This window comes from Orcinus orca, chromosome 19, assembly GCF_937001465.1.
Source record: "Orcinus orca chromosome 19, mOrcOrc1.1, whole genome shotgun sequence".
Lineage (NCBI taxonomy): Eukaryota > Metazoa > Chordata > Mammalia > Artiodactyla > Delphinidae > Orcinus > Orcinus orca.
In genome coordinates, this window is record NC_064577.1 from 3802966 (window position 1) to 3828130 (window position 25165).

At 39.0% G+C, this 25165-nt stretch overlaps 1 protein-coding gene across 6 annotated transcripts in view; it reads right to left on the reverse strand.

The window, feature by feature from the left end:
• The window catches only part of NF1 (neurofibromin 1), a 256997-nt gene that overhangs the window by 77862 nt on the left and 153970 nt on the right, over positions 1–25165 (reverse strand). For all 6 annotated transcript variants that reach the window (XM_004267159.4, XM_004267158.4, XM_033423420.2 and 3 more), the window contains one exon: positions 23987–24097. In XM_004267159.4, the coding sequence (XP_004267207.1) occupies positions 23987–24097 (111 nt within the window). The remainder of the gene's footprint in view (positions 1–23986; positions 24098–25165) is intronic.

Genomic DNA, 25165 nt, shown 5'->3' on the forward strand with positions numbered 1-25165 from the left:
GGCCACAAGAGTGAGAGGCCCGCGTACCGCAAAAAAACCAAACCAAAACAAAAAAACTGTGATACAAGTGAGGTTCTTAAGAAGCTCATGTTTTACGAAATGTCACTTTGGTTCAACGGCCCCAACTCTGTTAAACACGTTCAGGAACCAGTTGAGACATATGCCCAATACACCCATTTATCTTTTCAATAAACCATGGCCTGATATTCTGAATTTGTTGGAAGTTATTGATGAAATCTAAGTACAGAAATTAAACATACACACACAAACACACAATAAAAGCAGCAAAACTGTAGTTTTTTCTGATCAAAACAATTCGGAGAGTATTTAAAGTACACTGGGATTTAATAGAAAGAGCGTGAGATAAGACTGTCACCAAAAGCCTGTGTTGTTATCTTGGGTAAATGATTAAATGTGTCCTCTGGTAAAAATCTTGTTAAGAACACGTGTTCCACATGGGTATTTTAAAGAATAGATAAAACATGTATATTAAAGCACTTTGTAGGTGCTACATAAATATTGTAAATATTACTCCTATGTCTTGTATAAGAGATTCTCGGTAATTAAAAAGATCAGAAATGGAGATAACTGAACCCATAGTGGTACATAATTCCCCATGTATCTGTCTTCTTTAGTTACACTTCAAATAACTAATTTACAAGGTTTGTTATTTATTTATTCCATGGAAAATATGATTTATCAGTAAAAAATTAGATATCTGAATATTTCAAATGGGTATCTCAAGGCCAAGTATCAAATAAATCTGATGAAATACTCAATACCAGGAAATGTAGTTATTTACTTTGTGCTATTTTGTTGCCCATAGTCACAGCTCAAAAAAACAAAGTGAACACTTCTGGAAGGCTGAGGGAGTTCAAATGCCTGTCAAATGCTTGCCTCAACAGAAAATAAACTAAGATTTAATGGCTTTTCATCGAGAAAGAAAAGAACAAAACACCACTAAGGAAAAATAAAGATGCCATACACCACAAAAACCACTGGAAGGCCCTTCCTTGCCACCCAAAGCCTCAGTGACGACAACTGCACCTGAGACATTGTATAGTGTAAGAGTAACTGGCACACAGCCACACCCATTTACCAGTTCTATTACTTAGCATCAGATACTCAGCTGCATTTCCTCATACCAATGACAAATAAAGAAAGCCAATAAATGTTTAAAAATAATTTCATCTATCTACAGGCTCTAGTATTTCCTCATGGTATGGCTTTTCTACAATGAGTAAATGAAATCTTTCTTGCTTAACAAAGTATACTTTGATGAAGTGTTATGAGTCTCTTGTCCTGACACTAAATCATAAAAAAAAAGCTGCAGGACATTAAATATAAACTTAGAAACACACTGTAAAGGCTAGTCTCTTTAAAACATAGTAAAAGTAATCAAAGGATGAAGGAGTCACCTGAAACTAGTAAAATATCTTCATATATTAACAATGAGTTGACTATAAACTGATTTAAACTTTAAACATAAATGTCACATATCTAAATTTCTTTACATTTTTCTTCAAAGCAGTTATGTTTGAGTCTTTAAACTCTTATTCCAATGAGGCTGTCATTAGTGAAAACACGTTTGGGGCCCCTCCTTTCAAATATTACTAAGAGCCAGTTTATATGTCACACAAGAAAAAACTCATCTTAAACAAATATATTACTAAATGACATTTTGCCTCATTAAAAATTTCAAATATGAAGATTTTCCCATCACATTTAATAAGAACATGTTTTAGACTTTGACAACACGTCCAAAAATGTATTTCCCTAAAAATGTGTACTCAAAGGCATCAGGGTTTGATGTAAGTACATCACCTCCAACAGCGGCTCTTCTGAAGGGAGCAATATTCACTTGGATGTATTTACCCTTAGATGCTTGTTTTAGAATTTTTCCCTATTGTTTCATAAAATCAAACCTCATAAATACATCTCAGGATTATTTCCTTTCAAGGATTATATATTTACACTAAAAGAGGTGAACCACAGTTGATTCAAAAAAAACAACTGTGTTTTCATAAAAATAGATGGATTGCAGCCACTGTTTCTTTTTAGGTACTGTCTAGTCATAAATCACTAAATCATCCTTGATGAGTAAACCAAAGCCTTGTTTCACTAACAGCCAAGGCCACTATACTTCTATAAACCAAGAATCACAGAAAACAAAACCACTCGAGTAATCTTTTGGTTCAAATCAGGACTCCAACTCTAATCACTGTTACTAAATCAAGTCTTCTTCCTTTAAACTAGAGTCATGTGTGTCCATAATTAAAACTGGCGATTAGTCTTAACACTAGCACTGAATGATTACATACATATAATAATTAAAAGCTAAGTTCATTTATTAAGTGTTCTATGAAATGCCACATGCTCTGCTAGATTCTCTGTGTATCCAGATAAAGACATCTAAGATCTAGGAGCTAAAAGTCCAATAGATGAACAGGAAAATAATATCCTATGTACCCACATGTTTATTGCAACATTATTAAAAATAGCCAAGATGTGGAAACAACCTAAGTATCCATCAATGGGCAAACGGATAAAGAAAATGTGGTGTAAAAAGACCCCGAAGAGCCAAAGCAATCTTGAGAAACAAAAACGGAGCTGGAGGAATCAGGCTCCCGGACTTCAGACTATACTACAAAGCTACAGTAATCAAGACACTATGGTACTGGCAAAAAAAAAACAAACCAGAAATATAGATCAATGGAACAGGATAGAAAGCCCAGAGATAAACCCATGCACATATGGTCACCTTATCTTTGATAAAGGAGGCAAGAATATACAGTGGAGAAAAGACAGCCTCTTCAATAAGTGGTGCTGGGAAAACTGGACAGCTATATGCAAAAGAATGAAATTAGAACACTCCCTAACACCATACACAAAAATAAACTCAAAATGGATCAAAGACCTAAATGTAAGGCCAGACACTATCAAACTCTGAGAGGAAAACATAGGCAGAACACTCTATGACATAAATCACAGCAAGATCCTTTTTGACCCAGCTCTTAGAGAAATGGAAATAAAAACAAAAAATAAACAAATGGGACCTAATGAAACTTAAAAGCTTTTGCACAGCAAAGGAAACCATAAACAAGACGAAAAGACAATCCTCAGAATGGGAGAAAATATTTGCAAATGAAGCAACTAACAAAGGATTAATCTCCAAAATTTACAAGCAGCTTATGCAGCTCAATATTAAAGAAACGAACAACCCAATCCAAAAATGGGCAGAAGACCTAAATAGACATTTCTCCAAAGAAGATATACAGACTGCCAACAAACACATGAAAGAATGCTCAACATCACTAATCATTAAAGAAATGTAAATCAAAACTACAATGAGATATCATCTCACACCGGTCGGAAGGCCATCATCAAAAAACCTACAAACAATAAATGCTGGAGAGGGTATGGAGAAAAGGGTGGTGGGAATGTAAATTGATACACTGTTGGTGGGAATGTAAATTGATACAGCCACTATGGAGAACAGTATGGAGGTTCTGTAAAAAACTAAAAATAGAAATACCATATGACCCAACAATACCACTACTGGGCATATAACCTGAGAAAACCGTAATTCAAAAAGCGTCATGTACCACAATGTTCACTGCAGCTCTATTTACAATAGCCAGGACACGGAAGCAAACTAAGTGTCCATCGACAGATGAATGGATAAAGAAGATGTGGCACATATATACAATGGAATATTATTCAGCTATAAAAAGAAATGAAACTGAGCTATTTGTAGTGAGGTGGATGGGCCCAGAGTCTGCCATACAGAGTGAACTAAGTCAGAAGGAGAAAAACAAATACCAGATGCTAACACATATATATGGAATCTAAAAAGAAATGGTTATGAAGAACCTAGGGGCAAGATGGGAATAAAGACGCAGACCTACTAGAGAATGGACTTGAGGACACGGGGAGGGGGAAGGGTAAGCTGGGACAAAGTGAGAGAGTGGTAGTGTATATATGGCCATATATACACTACCAAATGTAAAACAGATAGCTAGTGGGAAGCAGTCGCACAGCACAGGGAGATCAGCTCGGTGCTTTGTGATCACCTAGAGGGGTGGGATAGGGAGGGTGGGAGGAAGGGAGATGCAAGAGGGCAGAGATATGGGGATATATGTATATGTATAACTGATTCACTTTGTTATAAAGCAGAAACTAACACACCATTGTAAAGCAATTATACTCCAATAAAAATGTTAAGACAAATAAATAAATAAAAATAAAAGTGATGCATTCTGAACAGCCTAACACTTGTATGAGGCTCTGCTTCAGCAAATCACAATGCCACAGTCATTTCTCCTTAATGACTGAAAGTGATTCAAGAGATGGGTTACCCACCAGAGAAGGCTCTTCATGCTGAAAAATCTGTGCATATAAAAATATATTTAAGACCACAAGTATGAAAATTATCAAGTAGCGAAAGATATGGAAAGACTCAGGAACTGTCACAGCTTGGAGAAGACGAAGGACACAGCAACTATATGTAATGTGGGATCCTAACTGGATTGTGGAACTGAAACGGGATATAAGGGGGAAACTAGAATTTGAAGAAGTCTTTAGTTCGGCTGACAGGAGTATACTAATATTAATTTCCTGGTTTGATCATTGTACTGTGGTTTTGAAAATTATAAACATTATGGGAATCTGAGTGAAGGGTATGTGTGAACTCTCCGTACTATATATTTGAAACTTTTCTGTAAGTTTGAAGTTATTAAAAAAACAAGGCTTTATTATAGAAGAAAAAATATATATATTTGAGAGGACTTCCGGGAAGATGGCGGAAGAGTAAGACGCGGAGATCACCTTCCTCCCCACAGATACACCAGAAATACATCTACGCGTGGAACAACTCCTACGGAGCACCTACTGAACGCTGGCAGAAGACCTCAGACCTCCCAAAAGGCAAGGAACCCCCCACGTACCTGGTTAGGGCAAAAGAAAAAACTAAACAGAGACAAAAGGATAGGGACGGGTCCTGCACCAGCGGGAGAGAGCTGTGAAGGAGGAAAAGTGTCCACACACTAGGAAGCCCCTTCGCGGGTGGAGACTTCGGGAGGCGGAGTGGGGGAGCTTGGGAGCCGCGGAGGAGAGCACAGCAACAGGGGTGCGGAGGGCAAAGCGGACAGATTCCAGCGCAGAGGATCGGGCCGACCGGAACTCACCAGCCGAGAGGCTTTTCTGCTCGCCCGCCGGGGCGGGCGGGACTGGGAGCTGAGGCTCCGGCTTTTGTCGGAGCGCCGGGAGAGGACTGAGGTTGGCGGCGTGAACACAGCCTGCAGGGCGTTAGTGCACCGCGGCTAGCCGGGAGAGAGTCCGGGGAAAAGTCTGGACCTGCCGAAGAGGCAAGAGACTTTTTCTTCCCTCTTTGTTTCCTGGTGCGCGAGGAGAGGGGATTGGGAACGCTGCTTGGGAGGGCTCCAGGGACGGGCGCGAGCCGCGGCTGGGGGTGCGGAGCCCAGAGACAGACGTGGGGCGCTGGGGCCGCTGCTGCCGCCACCGGGAGGCCTGTGTGCGAACGCGGGTCGCTGGCCGCACGCCCTTCCGGGGAGCCTGTGCGGCCCGCCACTGCCGGGGTCCCGGGATCCAGGGACAACTCGCCCGGGAGATCGCACGGCGCGCCTCAGGCTGCAACGTCACGCCGGCCTCTGCCGCTGCAGGCCCGCCCCACACTCCGTGACCCTCCCTACCCCCCGGCCTGGGTGAGCCAGAGCCTCCGAATCAGCGGCTCCTTTAACCCCGTCCTGTCCGAGCAAAGAACAGACGCCCTCCGGCGACCTACACGCACAGGCGGGGCCAAATCCAAAGCTGAGCCCCTGGGAGCTGTGAGAACAAAGAAGAGAAAGGGAAATCTCTCCCAGCAGCCTCAGAAGCAGCGGATTAAAGCTCCACAATCAACTTGATATACCCTGCATCTGTGGAATACCTGAATAGTCAACGAATCATCCCAAATTAAGGAGCCCTGTGGATGAAAGGCTCTTGGTGCTGCAGCCAGGAGTCAGTGCTGTGCCTCTGAGGTGGGAGAGCCAACTTCAGGACACTGGTCCACAAGAGGCCTCCCAGCTGCACATAATATCAAACAGCAAAAATCTCCGAGAGATCTCCATCTCAACGCCAGCACCCAGCTTCACTCAACGACCAGCAAGCTACAGTGCTGGACATCCTATGCCAAACAACTAGCAAGACAGGAACACAACCCCACCCATTAGCAGAGAGGCTGCCCAAAATCATAAGTCTACAGACACCCCAAAACACACCACCAGACGTGGACCTGCCCACCAGAAAGACAAGATCCAGCCTCATCCACCAGAACACAGGCACTAGTACCCTCCACCAGGAAGCCGACACAACCCACTGAACCAACCTTAGCCACTGGGGACAGACACAAAAAACAACAGGAACTACGAACCTTAAGCCTGCAAAAAAGGAGACCACAAACACAGTAAGATAAGCAAAATGAAAAGACAGAAAAACACACAGCAGATGAAGGAGCAAGATAAAAACCCACCAGACCTAACAAATGAAGAGGAAATAGGCAGTCTACCGGAAAAAGAATTCAGAATAATGATAGTAAGGTTGATCCGAAATCTTGGAGATAGAATGGACAATAGAATGGACAAAATGCAAGAATCAGTTAACAAGGACCTAGAAGAACTAAAGATGAAACAAGCAACGATGAACAACACAATAAATGAAATTAAAAGTACTCTAGATGGGATCAATAGCAGAATAACTGAGGCAGAAGAACGGATAAGTGACCTGGAAGATAAAATAGTGGAAATAACTACTGCAGAGCAGAATAAAGAAAAAAGAATGAAAAGAACTGAGGACAGTCTCAGAGACCTCTGGGACAACATTAAACGCACCAACATTCGAATTATAGGGGTTCCAGAAGAAGAAGAGAAAAAGAAAGGGACTGAGAAAATATTTGAAGAGATTATAGTTGAAAACTTCCCTAATATGGGAAAGGAAATAGTTAATCAAGTCCAGGAAGCACAGAGAGTCCCATACAGGATAAATCCAAGGAGAAATACGCCAAGACACATATTAATCAAACTGTCAAAAATTAAATACAAAGAAAACATATTAAAAGCAGCAAGGGAAAAACAACAAATAACACACAAGGGAATCCCCATAAGGTTAACAGCTGATCTTTCAGCAGAAACTCTGCAAGCCAGAAGGGAGTGGCAGGACATATTGAAAGTGTTGAAGGAGAAAAACCTGCAACCAAGATTACTCTACCCAGCAAGGATCTCATTCAGATTTGATGGAGAAATTAAAACCTTTACAGACAAGCAAAAGCTGAGAGAGTTCAGCACCACCAAACCAGCTCTACAACAACTGCTAAAGGAACTTCTCTAGGCAAGAAACACAAAAGAAGGAAAAGACCTACAATAACAAACCCCAAACAATTAAGAAAATGGGAATGGGAACACACATATCGATAATTACCTTAAATGTAAATGGACTAAATGCTCCCACCAAAAGACACAGATTGGCTGAATGGATACAAAAACAAGACCCATATATTTGCTGTCTACAAGAGACCCACTTCAGACCTAGAGACACATACAGACTGAAAGTAAGGGGATGGAAAAAGGTATTTCATGCAAATGGAAACCAAAAGAAAGCTGGAGTAGCAATTCTCATATAAGTTTTATATATATATATATATATATATGTAGTTTGCTTGAGTGCAGTGTTTTTTGTTTTCTGTACTGAATTCATTAGCATGGGTCGGTATAAAATTTAGCATAGGTCAATATGTAATTTGTAAACTAATAAGGTCTTAAAAGTGAGGAATTAAGTCTTTTAAATTTAATTATTTATTGTAAAGAGCAGAATAGCATACATAAACAGGTGCCTAAGGAAAACTTGTATTCTAATATGGAACTCTCATGAACACCTTTTTTTTTTTCTTCTAACGGTATGATAGTAGGCCATTTGATTATTTTTATGGCTTTAACTTTACAACAATGAAATATTCGTAAATTTTAAAAAGTATTTTTCTTTATTTGATGCGGGTGGGATACTGGAGAAATGAAAGGTCAAACATCTATTGAGGAATCCATACTTGTCTATATATTGTGTACTTTTATTTCAAGAACTGATTTAAAATTCCTAAAAGGATGCTATAATAAGTTATTATGCCATTTTACAGACTGAATTAAGTGAATTTCAGGGAGGTATGAAACTTGCCTAAGGCTATCCAGCTACCAAGCGGTAGAAGTGAGAATTAAATCCAGGTATACCTATAAAAAAAAATAAAAAAAAATAAAAAAAAAGAAGGCGAGGGCAGCACCAGGGTATGGGGTTGTTAGTTTTATAGGGGTGAGTAATTTCATACGCTGATGAGTGGGAGGAGTATTCCAGCTATTTTGGGGAAGGGGTGGGGATTTCTAGGAATTGAGCCACCGCCCACTTTTTGACCTTTATGGTCATCCTTGGAACTGTCGTGGCACCTGTGGGTGTGTCGCTTAGCTTGCTGATGTGTTACAATGAGTGTATACTGAGGCTCAAGGTCTAGTGGAAGTAGACTCGTCCGCCATCTTGGACCTATTTTGTTCTAATCAGTTTATGTTGTGTCCTCGGGCTATGTAATTCTTTTAAAGGTTGTGCCCTGCCCCCTTTCCTCCTGTTTCATATTGAATATATAATATTTACCAGAGTATGTTTTAATAATTAATACATGATATATTGTATAATTAATTTATATATCATATATATAATGATATCTATAGGTATTTGTTCTAATAAGTCATTAAAAATAAATGAATATTCTTTTTCTTTCATAAAAAAATATATAAACATTTTTCTATGTCAATAAATATCCCCCTCCATATAAAAAAATAATAATAATAATTTTAGAAAGAGGTTTGGCTTTAAAAATGTCAAGATAACAGGAGAAGCTCCTTCTGTCAATGAGGATGCAGTACGTGCATTCCCAGACATCACTATGAAAATCATTGAAGTGAAAGGATATCTACCTGGACAGGTTTTTAATGCAGATAAAAGTGTCCTATTCTGGAAAAATAATTCCACAAAAGACAGTTATTAGTAAGGAAGTGAAGTGTGCAGCAGGATTTAAGGCAGGAAGGATTAGAATAACTCTACAGTTTTATGCAAATGCAGTCAGTTTTATGATCAGAACTGCCCTTATGTATAAAGCTGATGATGCCCGAGCCTTTAAGGGAAAATAAATATGACATATCTGTCTTGTGGTTGTACAACCAGAAGGCCTGGACAATGAGAATCTTTTTCTGGATTGGTTCCATCGATGCATTGTCCCTGAAGTCAAGAAGTAAATTGCCAGTAAGGGACTAACTTTTGTTTTTCTTCCAGTTGTATTTAGATATAATTGATATATAGTACTGTATAAATTTAAGGTTTTACAGAATAATGATTTGATTTACATACATCATAAAGTGATTATCACAAGTTTAGTGAGCATTTATCATCTCATATAGATAATAAACTTTTTAAAAAATAGAAAAAAAAAAAGATGATGTAGATTATTTATTAATCTAACTGGAATTTTCATTGCTGTTTTGGCAATGGGTGAGCAAATGGATGACTGACTATGTTAAAGACTGATTCTAAAAGTTCTGTTTTTGGATTCAAGGTCCACCTACTAGTCCCTGGATGACCCTATTCGTTTATCTTATTCACTTACCACTCTGTTTTAATGATCGCATCCCTTCATTCAACAAACATTTTAAGCATCAGTGAGTCCCAAACTCTAGGGAAGGCACAGTGAATACAAATATGAGTAAGACACGGTCCCAAGCCCTTAGAAAGCTCGCAGTCTAACTGGGGAGATGGGTATACAAATGGAATTACAATTTGGTTGTTAAGTGTGACAGTCTACACAGGGTGCATATATAGAGTCACCCAGAGCAAGAGCACCTAATCACACCACGGGAGGAGCTCCAGGGAAAAGTCTGACAGGGTGTCATTAGCATAGAGGTAGGCTTTACACCTGGGAGATGGTGAAATTCCTCAGGGATAGTGAATGAGAACAGTGAGGTGTGAACAGAGTTCTGGAGAAAGACAGCTCTTAAAGAGTCAACAGAAGAGGAGACCAAAAAGGGGGACTAAGAGAGGAAAGTTGGAGAGTTACGAGAGGCCTGCTGAGCTAGGCAAGTCTACGAATAGTGATCCATGTTCAAAGAGAGCGAGAATGATGACTTGGACTTGGCGTAAGGTGACTTGCACTTTGGTTTACTACAAAACCTTCCAGCAAGCCATGCAAAGACTGCCACAAGATCAAGGCTGCATGAGAGACCCTCTGAAACATGCTTATAAACACAGTCCTCTGGAACAGTTCCATGTCTACTTCTCCAACGTATATTGCATACATAAAGAACAGCACAGAGCAACACAGAAAGGGAGCAGAAGACCTCATGTGCACCTCAGGTGACCTGTCGTCTCAGCTGACAGCTCTTCAGACACAATATTCGGATTTGTGGACTGAATTTTGGACTACACTTAAGGAATTGGTAGAGAGTGGTAATGAGACCTTGCAAGAAATAAAAAATCTGATAGGGAAGCTGCATGAAAGAGATGAAAAAATTGAGCAAATCAGTATTTGGCTTCAAGAGGAAATTGAAGAGATGCGTTTTCTTATGGAACAGGAATCGCAGACAGACCTTCTCAAAAATAAGAAGAAACAGAGTCCTATCAAAAGAATCCGTCTCCCAGTGGTTGAATGTACTATGAAAAAAATCAACAAAGAAAAACTAACAAAATAACTTAAAGGATACAACTGCTGTGAATTTAAAAGGTACAAAACTACAGAAAAAGAACAGGAATAACTGAAGATGTCTTCAACCAAACTACCTAAAACAAAAGACCTGTTATATAAATTATGCTCTATTTTTGTAATAGATCAAAATACTGTATTGGTGAAAATAAATAGATAACAAAAAACAAAAACAAACAAAAAAATATATATATATATATATTTAATAGCAAAAAAAGAAAATGTGGTGTATATATGTATGTACACACACATACACACACACACACACACACACACTATGGTTGCCAGGGACTAAGGGTTGAGGGGAGGGAGAATGGGGAGTGACTGCTGATGAGTACGGGGTTTCTTTTTGCGGTGACGAAATGTTTAAAATTACGTAGTGGTGATGATTGCCCAACTGTGTGAATATACTAAAAACCACTAAATTGTACACTTTTAAAAGGGTAAACTTCATGTGAATTATATCTCAGTAAAGCTGTTTTTTTTTCTTAACTTGCCTAGAGGAATGAGAGTCAGGTTACTGAGATGGGTCTTGAATCAAAAGTAGGAGTTTGCCCTCTATTAACGGCACCCAAAGCCAATGGTAAGCCTATGCAAAATCACAGAGGCATGCCAGAGTAGGAAAATGGTGAGATGGTCAGTGTTGCCGAAGCAAAGGCGAGACATCTTTCTACAGCTGTTACTACACACTGTGATGACTAGTCTTCTATTATTAAACTTAAATGACCAATTGAGAAAGTTATTTTAAGACTTTATTAACCAATATAGGAGGTAATGTGCAGAATGCTCATTTGGCATTCTGAGCTCTCTGGGCAGACTTCGTGGCTTTGCCAGTTCCTAGAGTCTTCTTCACAACTGCCCTTAAAGATACCCTCAGCAATGTGTCATGAGCACACTTCCCTGAGAACAGCCCAGGAAGCACACAAGGCTTACTTGGAACCACATCAATGACGACAGCATCATGAGATTTCCAGAATAAGGCCAGCATCTCTAGCCTCTTACCAAAATGACCTTCAATCTCCTGCTTTAGTTCAGCAATCTTGCAACTACTGTGAACAGTGTAAAAGATTATGAAGAGACTTGTATGACGCTAAGGAAAAAAGGTTTATCTTATAAGTCAGTGGTTTTTGGAAGTGTGGTACCTATATGATGGGGTGGTATATGAAACAGTCATTTAATAATTCCGTATTTCTTTTTTACTGTTATCTTTTGTTTGCTGGTTTTCTAGTTATGGCAGTCAATACTGATTTTCTGTTTATGGTATAATACAAAATTTCCCTTAAGAAAAAAGTCAATAAAAAATATTGAGTAACTAATAGGATAGATCTTACGAAGAAACGCACAAACCCCAGAGGTGGTATATGAATGCCTTAAGTATAAAAACTTAGTTAATAGAGCACATAAAAGGTTTTATCTAAAAGTTACACAGTCATATTTTAGAGAGATCATTCTGGCAGTAATGTGGAAGAAGGAGGGGATGGGGTAACATACCGGTGACAAAGAATCCAAATAGGAAGTTATTTCAACAGCCTAGAACAGAGTGCAGCAAACTATGGTCCACTGGCAATATCCTGCCCACATGCTACTTGTGGCCTGTTTTTGTATGACCTGCAAGCTAAAAATGGCTCTTATATTTTTAAAGAGCAGATGAAAACCAAAAGCCAAACAAAACAAGAAAAAAAGAAAAACTTTATGTGGTTTATAAAGCCTAAAATATTTACTACTGCTCCTTTGAAAAACAAGTTTGCTAACCCCAGCTTAGACAACTGATAAAGCTACAAATTGAGTCTGTAATGTAAGGATAAAGTACAAAAAATTTTTTGAGGCAGAATCAACAGGACTTAGTGATTAATCAGATGTATGTGGTTAAGAGAAATGAAGATTGATCTTTAGCCTTCCATTTAAAACTCAAGGTGGATGAAGATACCATTATCCAAGAGAAGGAAACAGAAAAGCCTCTTTTTAAAATTAAATCACTTTTCTTCATTTATAATGAAAAACAAGAATAAATAACAAGCCAAGATTAGATAACAGGCTTACGGTATTATACTGTAATAATACTGGAAGACAAACTTGTTCAAAGACAGACATTTCCCCTCAGAACGTGTATTTTGCCACTAAGGAGAAATGTGTTCTTTTTCCTGTATTAGATTCCTACAATGAAGAGGCTGAAATTTTACTGTAAAACTGCTTATGTACAATTCTAAAAGGTACTCACATTTAAGTCTAACATAACAATAGCCTGTTTTTGCACATCTGCATATCCACTTTCTCAGGAAGTTTCCAAAAAGATTTTTGAAACCTAACTGTCCACACTGAAAAGCCACTTGCTACTACATACTACTGAAAAAAAAAAAGAAAGAAACAACAAGCACCAAATGGAGTCACTTGTGCTAAAACGGAGACTTAATACCTAAACTAGCTGCAGTTACAGCCTTCTCCAGGAATGTAATCCTAACCAGTCAGAGTGAAATTTTCTGGTCAGCACCAAAAGGAAGACGAGATAATCTGCCACATAGACAGACCCTGTCCATCCCCCATGGTAGGTTACTTAAGCCTGAAATAACTTCTGTTTATGACTTCCTTGTCTTGCCTTTAAAAACTTTCCATAAATCTAAAAAAATACGGTACTGATGAACCTAGTGGCAGGGCAGGAGTAAAGACACAGACAGACACAGCGGGGGAAGGGGAAGCTGGGACGAAGTGAGAGAGTAGCATTGACATATATACACTACCAAATGTAAAATGGATGGCTAGAGGGAAGCTGCTGAATAGCACAGGGAGATCAGCTCGATGCTTTGTGACAACCTAGAGGGGTGGGACAGGGAGGGTGGGAGGGAGACGCAAGAGGGAAGAGATATGGGGACATATGTATACATATTGTAAGGCCAACTGGCCCGAGGCAGGGGAACACAATCAGATTCACAGTTTGCATCAGACCGAAATTCTCCGGACCACCCAGTTCCAGAAACTGACCTGGGGACTTTGAACCCAGCCCAGCCTTCCCGCCTTTCGAGGGGCGGGACTAACGGTCCCCCAGGATACCCGAAAAGACCACCAAATAAGGAATACCCTGCGCCCTCCCAGATTCAGCACAGCCCTTTCCCTTCTTCCCCTATAAAATCTTGCCCAACCCTCGCCCGGGTGCGACTTCTCTGGTCCCCTTTCTCTCGGACCAGTGAACCTCGCCCGGGAGCGCTCCCTAATAAAGCTCACTTGAAGCTTTCCTCTGTTTCGTGGTGCCGTTTGTTAAGATCCGACCTTACACATACAGCTGATTCACTTTGCTGTACAGCAGAAACTAACAGAACATTGTAAAGCAATTATACTCCAATAAAGATCTGGAAAACAAAAACAAAAACTTTCCCTTTCCATAATCCTTTGGAGCTCCTCTCTACTTGTTAGATGGGATGCTGTCCGATTCATGAATTGTTCAAATAAAGCCAATTAGATCTTTACAATTTACTCAGTTGAATTTTTGTTATATAACACAGGTAAAGGATATGAATGTACATTATGATCCACATCATACAAATAAAGAAATCCTCTCAAAACAGCTGCCAGAAAGTAGAAATAGGACTTTATAATGCAGGGAAAACTGCAAATGACCAAATGTCTATTATTTTAGACATCACTAATGATATCAGCCCTCAGACATGAAGAAACAAAGAGGTGTTTCAGCAAATTCCAGTGTTTGTTGTACCCTATTATGTACAAGTACTCACTGTGCTAGCAGGTACAAAGAATAAGAAGTAGTACCTGACCACCTAGAGGGGTGGGATAGGGAGGGTAGGAGGGAGGGAGTCACAAGAGGGAAGAGATATGGGAACATATGTATATGTATACCTGATTCACTCTGTTATAAAGCAGAAACTAACACACCATTGTAAAGCAATTATACCCCAATAAAGATGTTAAAAAAAAAAAAAAAGTAGTAGTACCTGATCACAAGGAAGCCAGAATTTGGTTGAAGAAAGACTGAGGATACATCTATAGTAAAAAAACAGACTCTGATAAGTGCTCTAGAAGTACGAAGTCCTAAAATGTCTGATTCTGAAGTACAGAACTAAGGAAGGCTCTCATAATAGGTGCTGCCATCAGAGTTATACCTTGAAGGAAGAATGCAATGTTGAATGAGGAAGAAATACTTTGGGCAGATGGGGAAAGCTGCACAAAGATAAAGAAGTGGGAGGTATTTAAAGACCTAAATAATTGAAAATGATTTTTTTGGGGGGGGGGAACATTTAAGTGGGGAGTGTTCAGAATTTTTAATTTTACTTAATTATCACCGAGAGGCTTGGGCAGCTTAAGATCAATAAGAAGACAATAAGAAATTCAAGGTTGGAGAGCCATTTGGCTGGGTAATGACGCAGTTAATCGAGAAAGAGATTATGAGAAAAATATGTATTGGCCAAAAAGCTCTTTCGACTTTTTCCATAAAATCTTACCAAAAAACCCAAACGAACATTTTAGCCAACCCAACATAGGAAGGGGAAAATGTTGAATTTAAAATTTTAAATAAGTTGAGATTGAGGTGTTTGAAGCATCAATAAAAAGTTATCTGTGCATTATCTTAGTACTCTGACTTATAATATCTACTCTGAGGCTTTTTATATTTACTTCTTAGGTCTGATCACACAAATCTCCAGTTAAGTTAGGTTCTATACAATATGTACCTAATATAAATAAGATTTAGCAAGCACTGGTTCTCTTCACTCAGGAGGAAAAAGAAACCTACATAGCAAAGTAAAACAAGTCAGGAACATGTACTGACTTGTGCTTCTGCCACTTAGGTAGCCATTTCCTTGTATGTCAACACCATTGTTCACAGCCCTGCAATTTCTTAAAAGAGCCAGCTAATGTGATGAAAACATTAGCACAATGCAACCCAACTTCCCTGTATACCACTTATCAAAGAAAAGGAGTGACCGAAAGATGAAATTCCTTTAAAGAATTCACTTAATGTGCTTCAATGTGGGTGATTTCATGTATTAAAAAAAACTTTGCAAACTCAATGTGAAAAGTATCACTTTCATATGCAATTCTTTTCTTATTTAGCTTTATGTTAATAAAGTTTAACTTCTTTTCTAATAGAATAATTATTTACTAGAAATTAAACTCCTAGAATGCTATATTCTTGAATTATTTTTAAAACTTCAAAATAATCCTAGCCAAAAACTACCTACCGTCTAAACATATATACAAGATGCTTTAAGAAAAAAAAAATCTATCTCTAATATACTTACTTGATTTTAAGTCATGATAATCACAGCAGGCAAAGAGTATATTCCTCCAGTTAGTGCTAATCCAATGAAGACATTCACTAATATACACATGGATAAGAGGAATAACAAAGTGGTATTCACAGGGTTCTTTAAATAAGACACTAGATTTTAGAGGAACTTTATTTGAATTCCTTGATTTCTGCCACAGTCCATCTGTTTGCACCAGTTTGGAAAGCACTCAATAGGTTATTTCCAAAGAGCAAATAGCAGGTCAAGTTTATAACATGTGACTTACTAATTTTATTTAAACAGCACACAGTGAGTGAGAAATTAGATACCCCACGGGACACTGGAGAAAGCCTGAAGTTTTCATCTTCAAAGAAAAAACATCAAAAGGTAATATTAATTTGAAATTTTCTCAATTATACATTAGAACCAAAAGTAAATTTTAGCATATATTAGATTTCTAAAATTAAAGTTTGAGATTTAAGTTAAAAAAAACAATAGTTATCCGTGTTCAACATGGGCTAGCTGCTTTATCTCAAATGTGGCAAACCACTAGATTTGAATATATGATTAAAAAAAAATTAGCCTTACTTTAAAAATGGTTTACTAGTAAACATTTGGGATATGTCTATACTATGCCTATGTCATAGTCCCCATCTACTAAAGAACACTAGACTAAGGCTCAGATTCAAGTTCTAGTTCTGGTCATTTTTAGATATGCATCCTTTTGCCTTTGTCTGAGCCCATCTGTAAAATGGAGGAGTTGATATAGATCTCTTCTGAATTTCCTTTTATCTTAAAAACTATGAAATTTGTTAAACCAAGGTTGGCATTTCCTCAGTGCTGAGATAAGGTTTCCTTCATTCCTCCTGCCCCCTCACCACCACTTTTAAAAAAGCAAGTTCTTAGATTTGCTTGTGATCCAAGTGTTATATTAATTTTCCATAATTATTTTGAAACAGGAAAATGATGTTCAAGCTATTACTCAGTCTGCTCCTCCTGTTGGTTGGTGACACTTTGCAGTCAACTCCAACACTGACGACCTCAAATTCTATGACAGCTTCTAAGCAGATCAGCACAAATTCTGAGACAACCCCAAATTCCAAGACAACTCCAGAGCTCCAAACATCTCTGGATCCCAAGACAACTTCAAATCCCAGGACAACTCCAGAGCTCCAAACATCTCTGGATCCCAAGACAACTTCAAATCCCAGGACAACTCCAGAGCTCCAAACATCTCTGGATCCCAAGACAACTTCAAATCCCAAGACAACTCCAGAGCTCCGAACATCTCTGGATCCCAAGACAACTTCAAATTCCAAGACAACTCCAGAGCTCTAAACATCTCTGGATCCCAAGACAACTTCAAATCCCAAGACAACTCCAGAGCTCCAAGCATCTCTGGATCCCAAGACAACTTCAAATCCCAAGACAACTCCAGAGCTCCAAACATCTCTGGATCCCAAGACAACTTCAAATCCCAAGACAACTCCAGACCTCCAAGCATCTCTGGATCCCAAGACAACTTCAAATCCCAAGACAACTCCAGAGCTCCAAACATCTCTGGATCCCAAGACAACTTCAAATCCCAAGACAACTCCAGACCTCCAAGCATCTCTGGATCCCAAGACAACTTCAAATCCCAAGACAACTCCAGACCTCCAAGCATCTCTGGATCTCAAGACAACTTCAAATCCCAAGACAACTTCAAATCCCAAGACAACTTCAAATCTCAAGACAATTAAGTGTACAGAAGTGGCCCCAAAGACAGCCACAACCACGAACACGGAAAGCGGCGGCACCACAATGAATGCAGTGGACAGCACTCACTTTCTTTTCTATGTAATATTTTTGATGTTTTGTGTACACTCAGGCTGAAGTGGACTTGGACTGTTTGCATTGCTATCTCAGTTCACTATATCTGCTGAATGACAAGCACACTAGGAAAATTAAATTTATTTCAACTTACTTCTGAGTTAATTATCATATCCTAGTTCAATCTGGTTGTTTGCAAATTTTAATTGTGTAAGCTTAATTATTACCTTAATATGACGGTTTCCTTCCTTATAAATGCTAAAAAAGGCAAAATACCACATGTTTGCCTTTTAAATGTTTGCAAAACTGAGTTGAAACTCAGGTTTTTACATTAAAGGTGTAACAGAAGAAATTATGTTGGCAACGTTTAACCAAAGTATGCTTCTGTCTGTGTGTGTGTGTGTGTGTGTGTGTGTGTGTAACGGATAGGGGGTTGGGGATGGGGACTGAGGAGTGGCGTGTGTTGTTTTTGTATTTATTTCATTTTTTATTAAATAGACAAAAGGATAAACTACAGTGCTCTACAACAGGGGTCCCCAACCCCTAGGCCTGTTAGGAACCGGGCCGCACAGCAGGAGGTGAGTGGTAGGCAAGCGAGGGAAGCTTCATCTGCCGCTCCCCATCACCCGCATTACTGCCTGAACCATCACTCACATTACCACCTGAACCATTCCTCCTCCCCACCCCCGCCGGGTCTGTGGAAAAATTGTTCTTCCACAAAACCGGTCCCTGGTGCCCGCTGCTGTACAAAACAATACATCTATCTGTGTCACCATATTCCATGAATGTGTGATAGTAATACGTTGTTACAGTAAAAAAGGTTCCAATTCGGCTAACCTTTGGAATGCAGACTACAGCTGCTCCAATGACAAAATTATTTTAGAGTAAACTTTTGTCCTTTATTGCAAAAGGTCATTTGTAAATCTGATGCCTAGAATTCAGAATTCTTCCCTACAGAAATATGTCCCATAACTACTGGTAAGATTTTCATGCTGGTCTACAAAGACTGATTTAACCTAAAAACCTAGTGTGTAATTTTAACAGTGAAAATAAACATGTTATCTTTTTAATAATCATGTTATTAATAGTGCAGTTGTTAAGGTTTGAAACCCAACTCTGATTCTTACTAGTTGTACCACCATGAATTAAATACCTGACCAGTGAGACTCCCAAACAAACCAGTAATAAACTGACTATGAATGAATCACTTGGGGTGTCTGTTAGATATACAGATTAGGCTCTACCCTGAAATTTTGATTTGGCAGCCCAGGTAGGGCCTTGGGATATATACATTTGCTTGCTTTAATTTCCCAGGTCATTCTGATTGATACCTACATTTGTGAATGACTAACAATTTCTCTAAATTTCAGTTTACACACAAGTCAATCACTGGTAATAATAATAGCTCAGCAGGTTACTTTAAGGGTTAAATGAAAAAGTATATAATATGCACAGTTTGCCTGATGCAGAGAAAGCACTCAGTAAGTTTTAGCTACTACTGACACCCAAAAGGCACCTGCCAGGCATCACAATATTCCTAAGAGGAAAACTCTTCATTGTACTTTCAGGTTTTATATTTTTAATTACTCTGACAAAAATAATATGTGCCCCTGGCAACAAGTCAAACAACAGAGATATATAATAGAAATACTATAATTGATCCTCTACCTGCTCCAATCATACTCCCCTGAGATAAGCAATGTGAACAGTTTAATGTGTATACTTTCACACACTTCACAGTCTATACATATCATATGCCTGTGCACATACACACCCACATTCCTCTGCACCTTGCATGATAAATGTCAGAGCCATCCTTCTGGATCTTTTTAAAGGTGCATTAGAGGACTTCTGTTACTTTCTCCTGCTCAGAATCCATTTTTCCTCATTCTGATATCGGCAGTCCAATTTCCCTTTGGGAAACCCTGCTCCCATCCCCCCACCCCTTTTAGTTCATGCAGTTCAAGCTGGCTTCACCACTGAGCTCCAGGGATGGGCACATAATTCGGGCACAGACAACCAAGAAATTCCATTCCCCTTGCCATAGCGAAGGCCTCAGAAATTGGCAGGTGACTCAGGCCAATGAGACCAGTACTTTTGCTGTTACTACTGGGAAAGAAGTGTTTTTCCACTGGGTTGTTAAGCTGGGAGAACACAAACCATCACTGGCTATAGCTTAGGAAGAGCTGCCTGGGAATAAAATCAACACAAAGAAAGTAGAGTCAAGACACAGAGAAGACAGATGTTCTCCAGATGACATTGTTCAAAGCTCTGCACGTCGTCATGCAAGAAGCCAGTCCGTCTCTTGATCTTCTTGGGTACATGTGGCAATTGATATCTTTCCTGGTTCACACAAGTTTAAATTTCATTTCTATCACTTGTAACAAGCAAACTAGACTTAACACATTGCATATTATTCCATAATAGAGATGTATCATTATTTATTCAACAATTTCCTTTTGATACAGTTATATTATTTTCAGTTTTTTGCCACTATAAACAATGCTGCAACAACTGTCCTTATATTTATGGTACTTTAACTATTACAGGCTAGGAGCAAAAGTGTATAGGAGGCAATAGCAGGAAAAGATTAGAAACTAAATTAGGTCAAAATTATGGAACACCCAGCATGCCTGACTTTATATGAACCTGGACTTTATATGGGGACTCTATTTAACAAATGGAGAGAGACAAGATTAGATCTGAACTGGAAACTGCCTCCAGAAGCAACGTTCAGATGACCTGGAAGTAGCCTGTCAATGCAGGGGACACGGGTTCGAGCCCTGGCCCAGGAAGATCCCACATGCCACGGAGCAACTAAGCCCGTGTGCCACAACTACTGAGCCTGGGCTCTAGAGCCCGTGAGCCACAACTACCGAAGCCCGCGTGCCACAACTACTGAAGCCTGTGCGCCTAGAGCCCGTGCTCTGCAACGAGAAGCCACTGCAGTGAGAAGCCTGCGCACCGCAATGAAGAGTAGCCCCTGCTCGCTGCAACTAGAGAAACCCTGTGCGCAGCAACGAAGACCCAATGCAACCATGAATGAATGAATGAATGAATAAATAAATAAATAAAAAGATGACCTGGAAGTAGTTCTGTGGGGTTTAGGGAGTAGGAGAATAATGCTGCATTAGTACAGGTTAAAGCTAATAAGAGAGTCTCACTAATGGCAGTGGGAGGGAAATGAATTCAAAAGACATTTCCAAAGTACCAAAAAGTAATATTAAACCATTAAGACTCAATTCAAAAAAATTAAAACACAGGACAGCCCCTGATAAAGGAATAGCACTAGGAGGTTATTCTGAATCACATGACTGCTAGGCTAGGAACAAGTACTTGACTTAGGGGCAGCCAGAAATCTACTGGCTGGCCAGCATATAGCATTAAGGGCTTTGCCAAACAGGTATTTTTAGCTGAACATGTTCTCCTTCTGGAATTTGAAGTGTGCAGTGTTGAGGTAATGAAGGACTGACTAGCTGGGGCTAAAACTGAAGAAATACAGAAAGAGAAAAATTATGAGGTAGACTTGAACGTGAAGCCAAGAGAGAATTAGCGCAAGCTGGTTCCAGGACTGACAGACATCTAAGTTCTGTCTACATCTGGGCAGGCCCTGCTCTAATTCATGTTTTTCCTGAGGCCTATCTTCTTGAGAAAGTAAGAATGCCTTCTTTGTAATAACAGGGCCCTGACTAAAACAGCCTAACTGATGAGCCTAGATCACACAACTAAAATCAGACATGGTGATTGATAATGAGGAGGATAAAAGAAAGAGGGAAGAATTTTAAATGATTAGGGTTTCTAGAGTGAGAAGGGATGGTGATGCTACTGAGAAAGAGAATATGGCGTGAAGAAGAAGTTGATTTGAATATACACTGAATTAAATTTTGGACATTTCAAGCGCGAAATGTCTGTGGAGTATCTGTAAGGAGACTGGAATCCACAGCTCAAAAGACATAAACTAATACATGGTAGTCTAAGCCACAAAAACAAAGGAACATCAAAAAGTCAAACCTAAGTGTTCTCTGACAAAGTTGGCTGAGTTACTACCTTCCCCTGCTTTTGTATACAGTGGAGGAACTGGGCCTCTCTCTACTCTGAGCTATTACGTGCTCATCTGTCCTGGACCGGAAGCTTCACACCAGGTGACAATGAAGGCCAGGAGGCACTCTCGTAGGTCTAAGTAAGAAACTGAAACATCTGAAAGTCTGAAATTAGTAAAGTCATATCCCAAAACAAAAACAACCAAAAAAGAAAACCTCAAATATACTCTGTACAGAACTTTATAGGTCACAAAATACATTATGGGAGATGTAGGCAGGATAGTTTTTATAAGCATCTGCCCCTCTTTAACATATGAAGAAACAGATTTGTAAAAATTAACTTATCTAAGAAGCAGCAGAGCCGGGAATCCTTAGTACTCTCAAGTCACCATATTGTACACGTTTCTTGGAAATCCCACTGATTTAATACCACAGAGGGTGTCTGCATCAGGCCCATGCTACTTTCCTTTTGGCCTGTATAGTACAGACCACTGCAGAGAACGAACACAATCTTACACTTTGATCCTGAAGAAAAAACTCAGCTTTGAGGTTTTCCAGAAATCTTTCTGACTTGTAAACTAACAAGAATTTAAAGGGGCGGGGGAGAGACACATGTCTATCTACCTCTCTTACCAATGTCTCACTGTTAATTACTTCAACAAAATAGGGAAAATCAAAATACACTGGTGGGGCTTCCCTGGTGGCGCAGTGGTTTGAGAGTCCGCCTGCCGATGCAGGGGACACGGGTTCGTGCCCCGGTCCGGGAAGATCCCACATGCCCCGGAATGGCTGGGCCCGTGTGCCATGGCCGCTGAGCCTGCGCGTCCGGAGCCTGTGCTCCGCAACGGGAGAGGCCGCAACAGTGAGAGGCCCGCGTACCGAAAAAAAAAAAAAAATACACTGGTGGTGTTAAAGATTGGGGATGGAATACAAATAGGGTTCATCTCAAATGCAAAAGAAAATTAAAATCATCTTAGGCAATTTAGAAACAGCATCTGAGATAAAAGGTAGAAGACCTTCATGGGAAGGTGAAGAGATGTTACTCAGAGTTGTTAAAGAGAAGGGCTAAGGATAAATGCAAGTTTCTATGCCCTCTTGATTCCTTAACACCCCAGTTCTTAGAACTTCTTGGTGTTAACGCTATCTGAATTATCCAATTAACTGAGTTTCCCACCTCCCACCTTCCTTTTTTCACTCCTCTGCCACTACTTCTCAACCTCCATTTATTTCCTATACACTGCCAATTTTTTGCCATTCATGACCATTAAGTCTACTGACATAATTCCTCAGTTTATGTTAAATTGAGGTAATTCAGAAAGATTAATTCCCAGAGCCTAGTGGAACAGCAGAACAAGAGTAAACATAGTCTTTGAGATTCCAAAGCCAGTGGTCTCTCTATTATATCACACTGTCCCTAAGGTTCAATTACCATGAGTTTATGTCACACTAAATGAGAAGAAGTAAAACTGACTAACGTCACAGACAAGTCCTCAAAAGGAAGGCAGAATGAGGCAAGAAAGAAAAGACAATGGCAGGGAAAGCAATGCAAGCATTATACCTATTGTGAAGGAGGAGCACTGCCAGAAAGGTTTTCTAGGAACTAGCCTGGACTGAAAGACAGCATGAACAAATACAATCAACATTTCAGGCTGTCACCTGTGCCATATCTTTATAGAAATTTCCCATAGTGTCTCTGAATTATTTGTTAAATCACCCTGATGTTGTCTTACACAGCATATTACTAAAAGTTCTCACTAAGACTCTTTCCGCTTAAAAAAAACTTTCTGAGTATCATGTGATGGATAGTATTTAATCAGAATACACCAGAAAATAAAAAGTTGTGATTTTTTTTACTCTTGGTAATTAATTCATTGTAACGTGGTATAAAAAAATTGATGTAACAAAGAGAAGCCAATACGAAACAGGTAGTCTGAAAAGCAATTTCTAATGTACTGAGCATCATTTAGGGACAAGATGGCTGTTTACCCAGCTACATTCTCCCAGAAAAACTTGTCTCCAATTCTAGTAAAATCAAATGGGAAAAACCAAACTTCCTGTCTCTCTACATTTGATATCATTTTAAAAGCTCTGGTAAGATAAAACATAGTGTTTCTTACCTCCGTGCAACATAATAAAATATAGGATTCCCAGCTTTGGAAGTCCCAGCTTGGTAGAAAATACTCAAAGTTTTCAAAGCTTTGAACTCTTCTTTTTCATGTACTTGATGCCTGAAAGAAAAAAAAGAATAGAGTAACTCATAGGCTTTACATTGTCCACTGAATATCTACAAAAATCCACAACTGCACCAATGATAAAATATACAAAATGACAAAATATTTTAAAAGCAACACGCTTTCTGAAGGGCAATGTGGTTAACACGTACCAAAAAATTCAAGGTGTTGTTCTTTGAACCACAAACAGTGGTTCTTAGGATAATGCTAAGAAAACTACTGGACAGGGATATTAACCATAGAATTGTTTTTAATCATTTTTCTTTCTAGACATAAATTTTTGAGTTTTTACTTACTTGTTTGTTTTTTAAGAGTTCAGTTTATCAACCTTTTCTTTCCTGGCTTACTGATTCTGAATGAGTGAGAAAGGCCCACATGTTCTTCTTTATGGGAATTTATCCTCACAAATAGCGTTATCTTTTTCCAGATGGTTACTTACTGGTACAGTTGTACCAACACAATTTATTAAAAGTCCATTCTAATCTCCCTGATTCTGAATATCACTTTTATAATTATACTCTTATATATATTTAAATATACTTCCAAAAAAGGCATGGTTTAATTTTTATATATTCTGCTCAGTACTCAGTGTGTGTCTTTAACCTGAAGATTTTTGTCAGTCAACAACCCTGGAAAATTCTCATTTGTTGTCTTTCATATATTACCTCTTCACTATTCTCTTTAAGCTCTATTTATTAGATATGCTGGACCTTCTCATTCTCACTTGTATCTCTTAAACTCTTTCATATTTTCCATTTCTTTATCTCTCTGTACTGACTGTATACTAGGTAATTTGCTCCAAAATTCTCTTCCAGCTATGTATGCATTTATTATTTTTCAAAATATCTTTATTGGAGTATAATTACTTTACAATGTTGTATTAGTTTCTCCTGTACAACAAAGTGAATCAGCTATATATATACATATATCCTCATATCCCCCTCCCTCTTGAGCCTCTCTCCCACCCCTCTAGGTTGTCACAAAGCAACGAGCTGATCTCCCTGTGCTACTTTATTATTAAAATACATTTTCTTTTACCTAGTTTTTCTATGTGTCTTGGGGGTG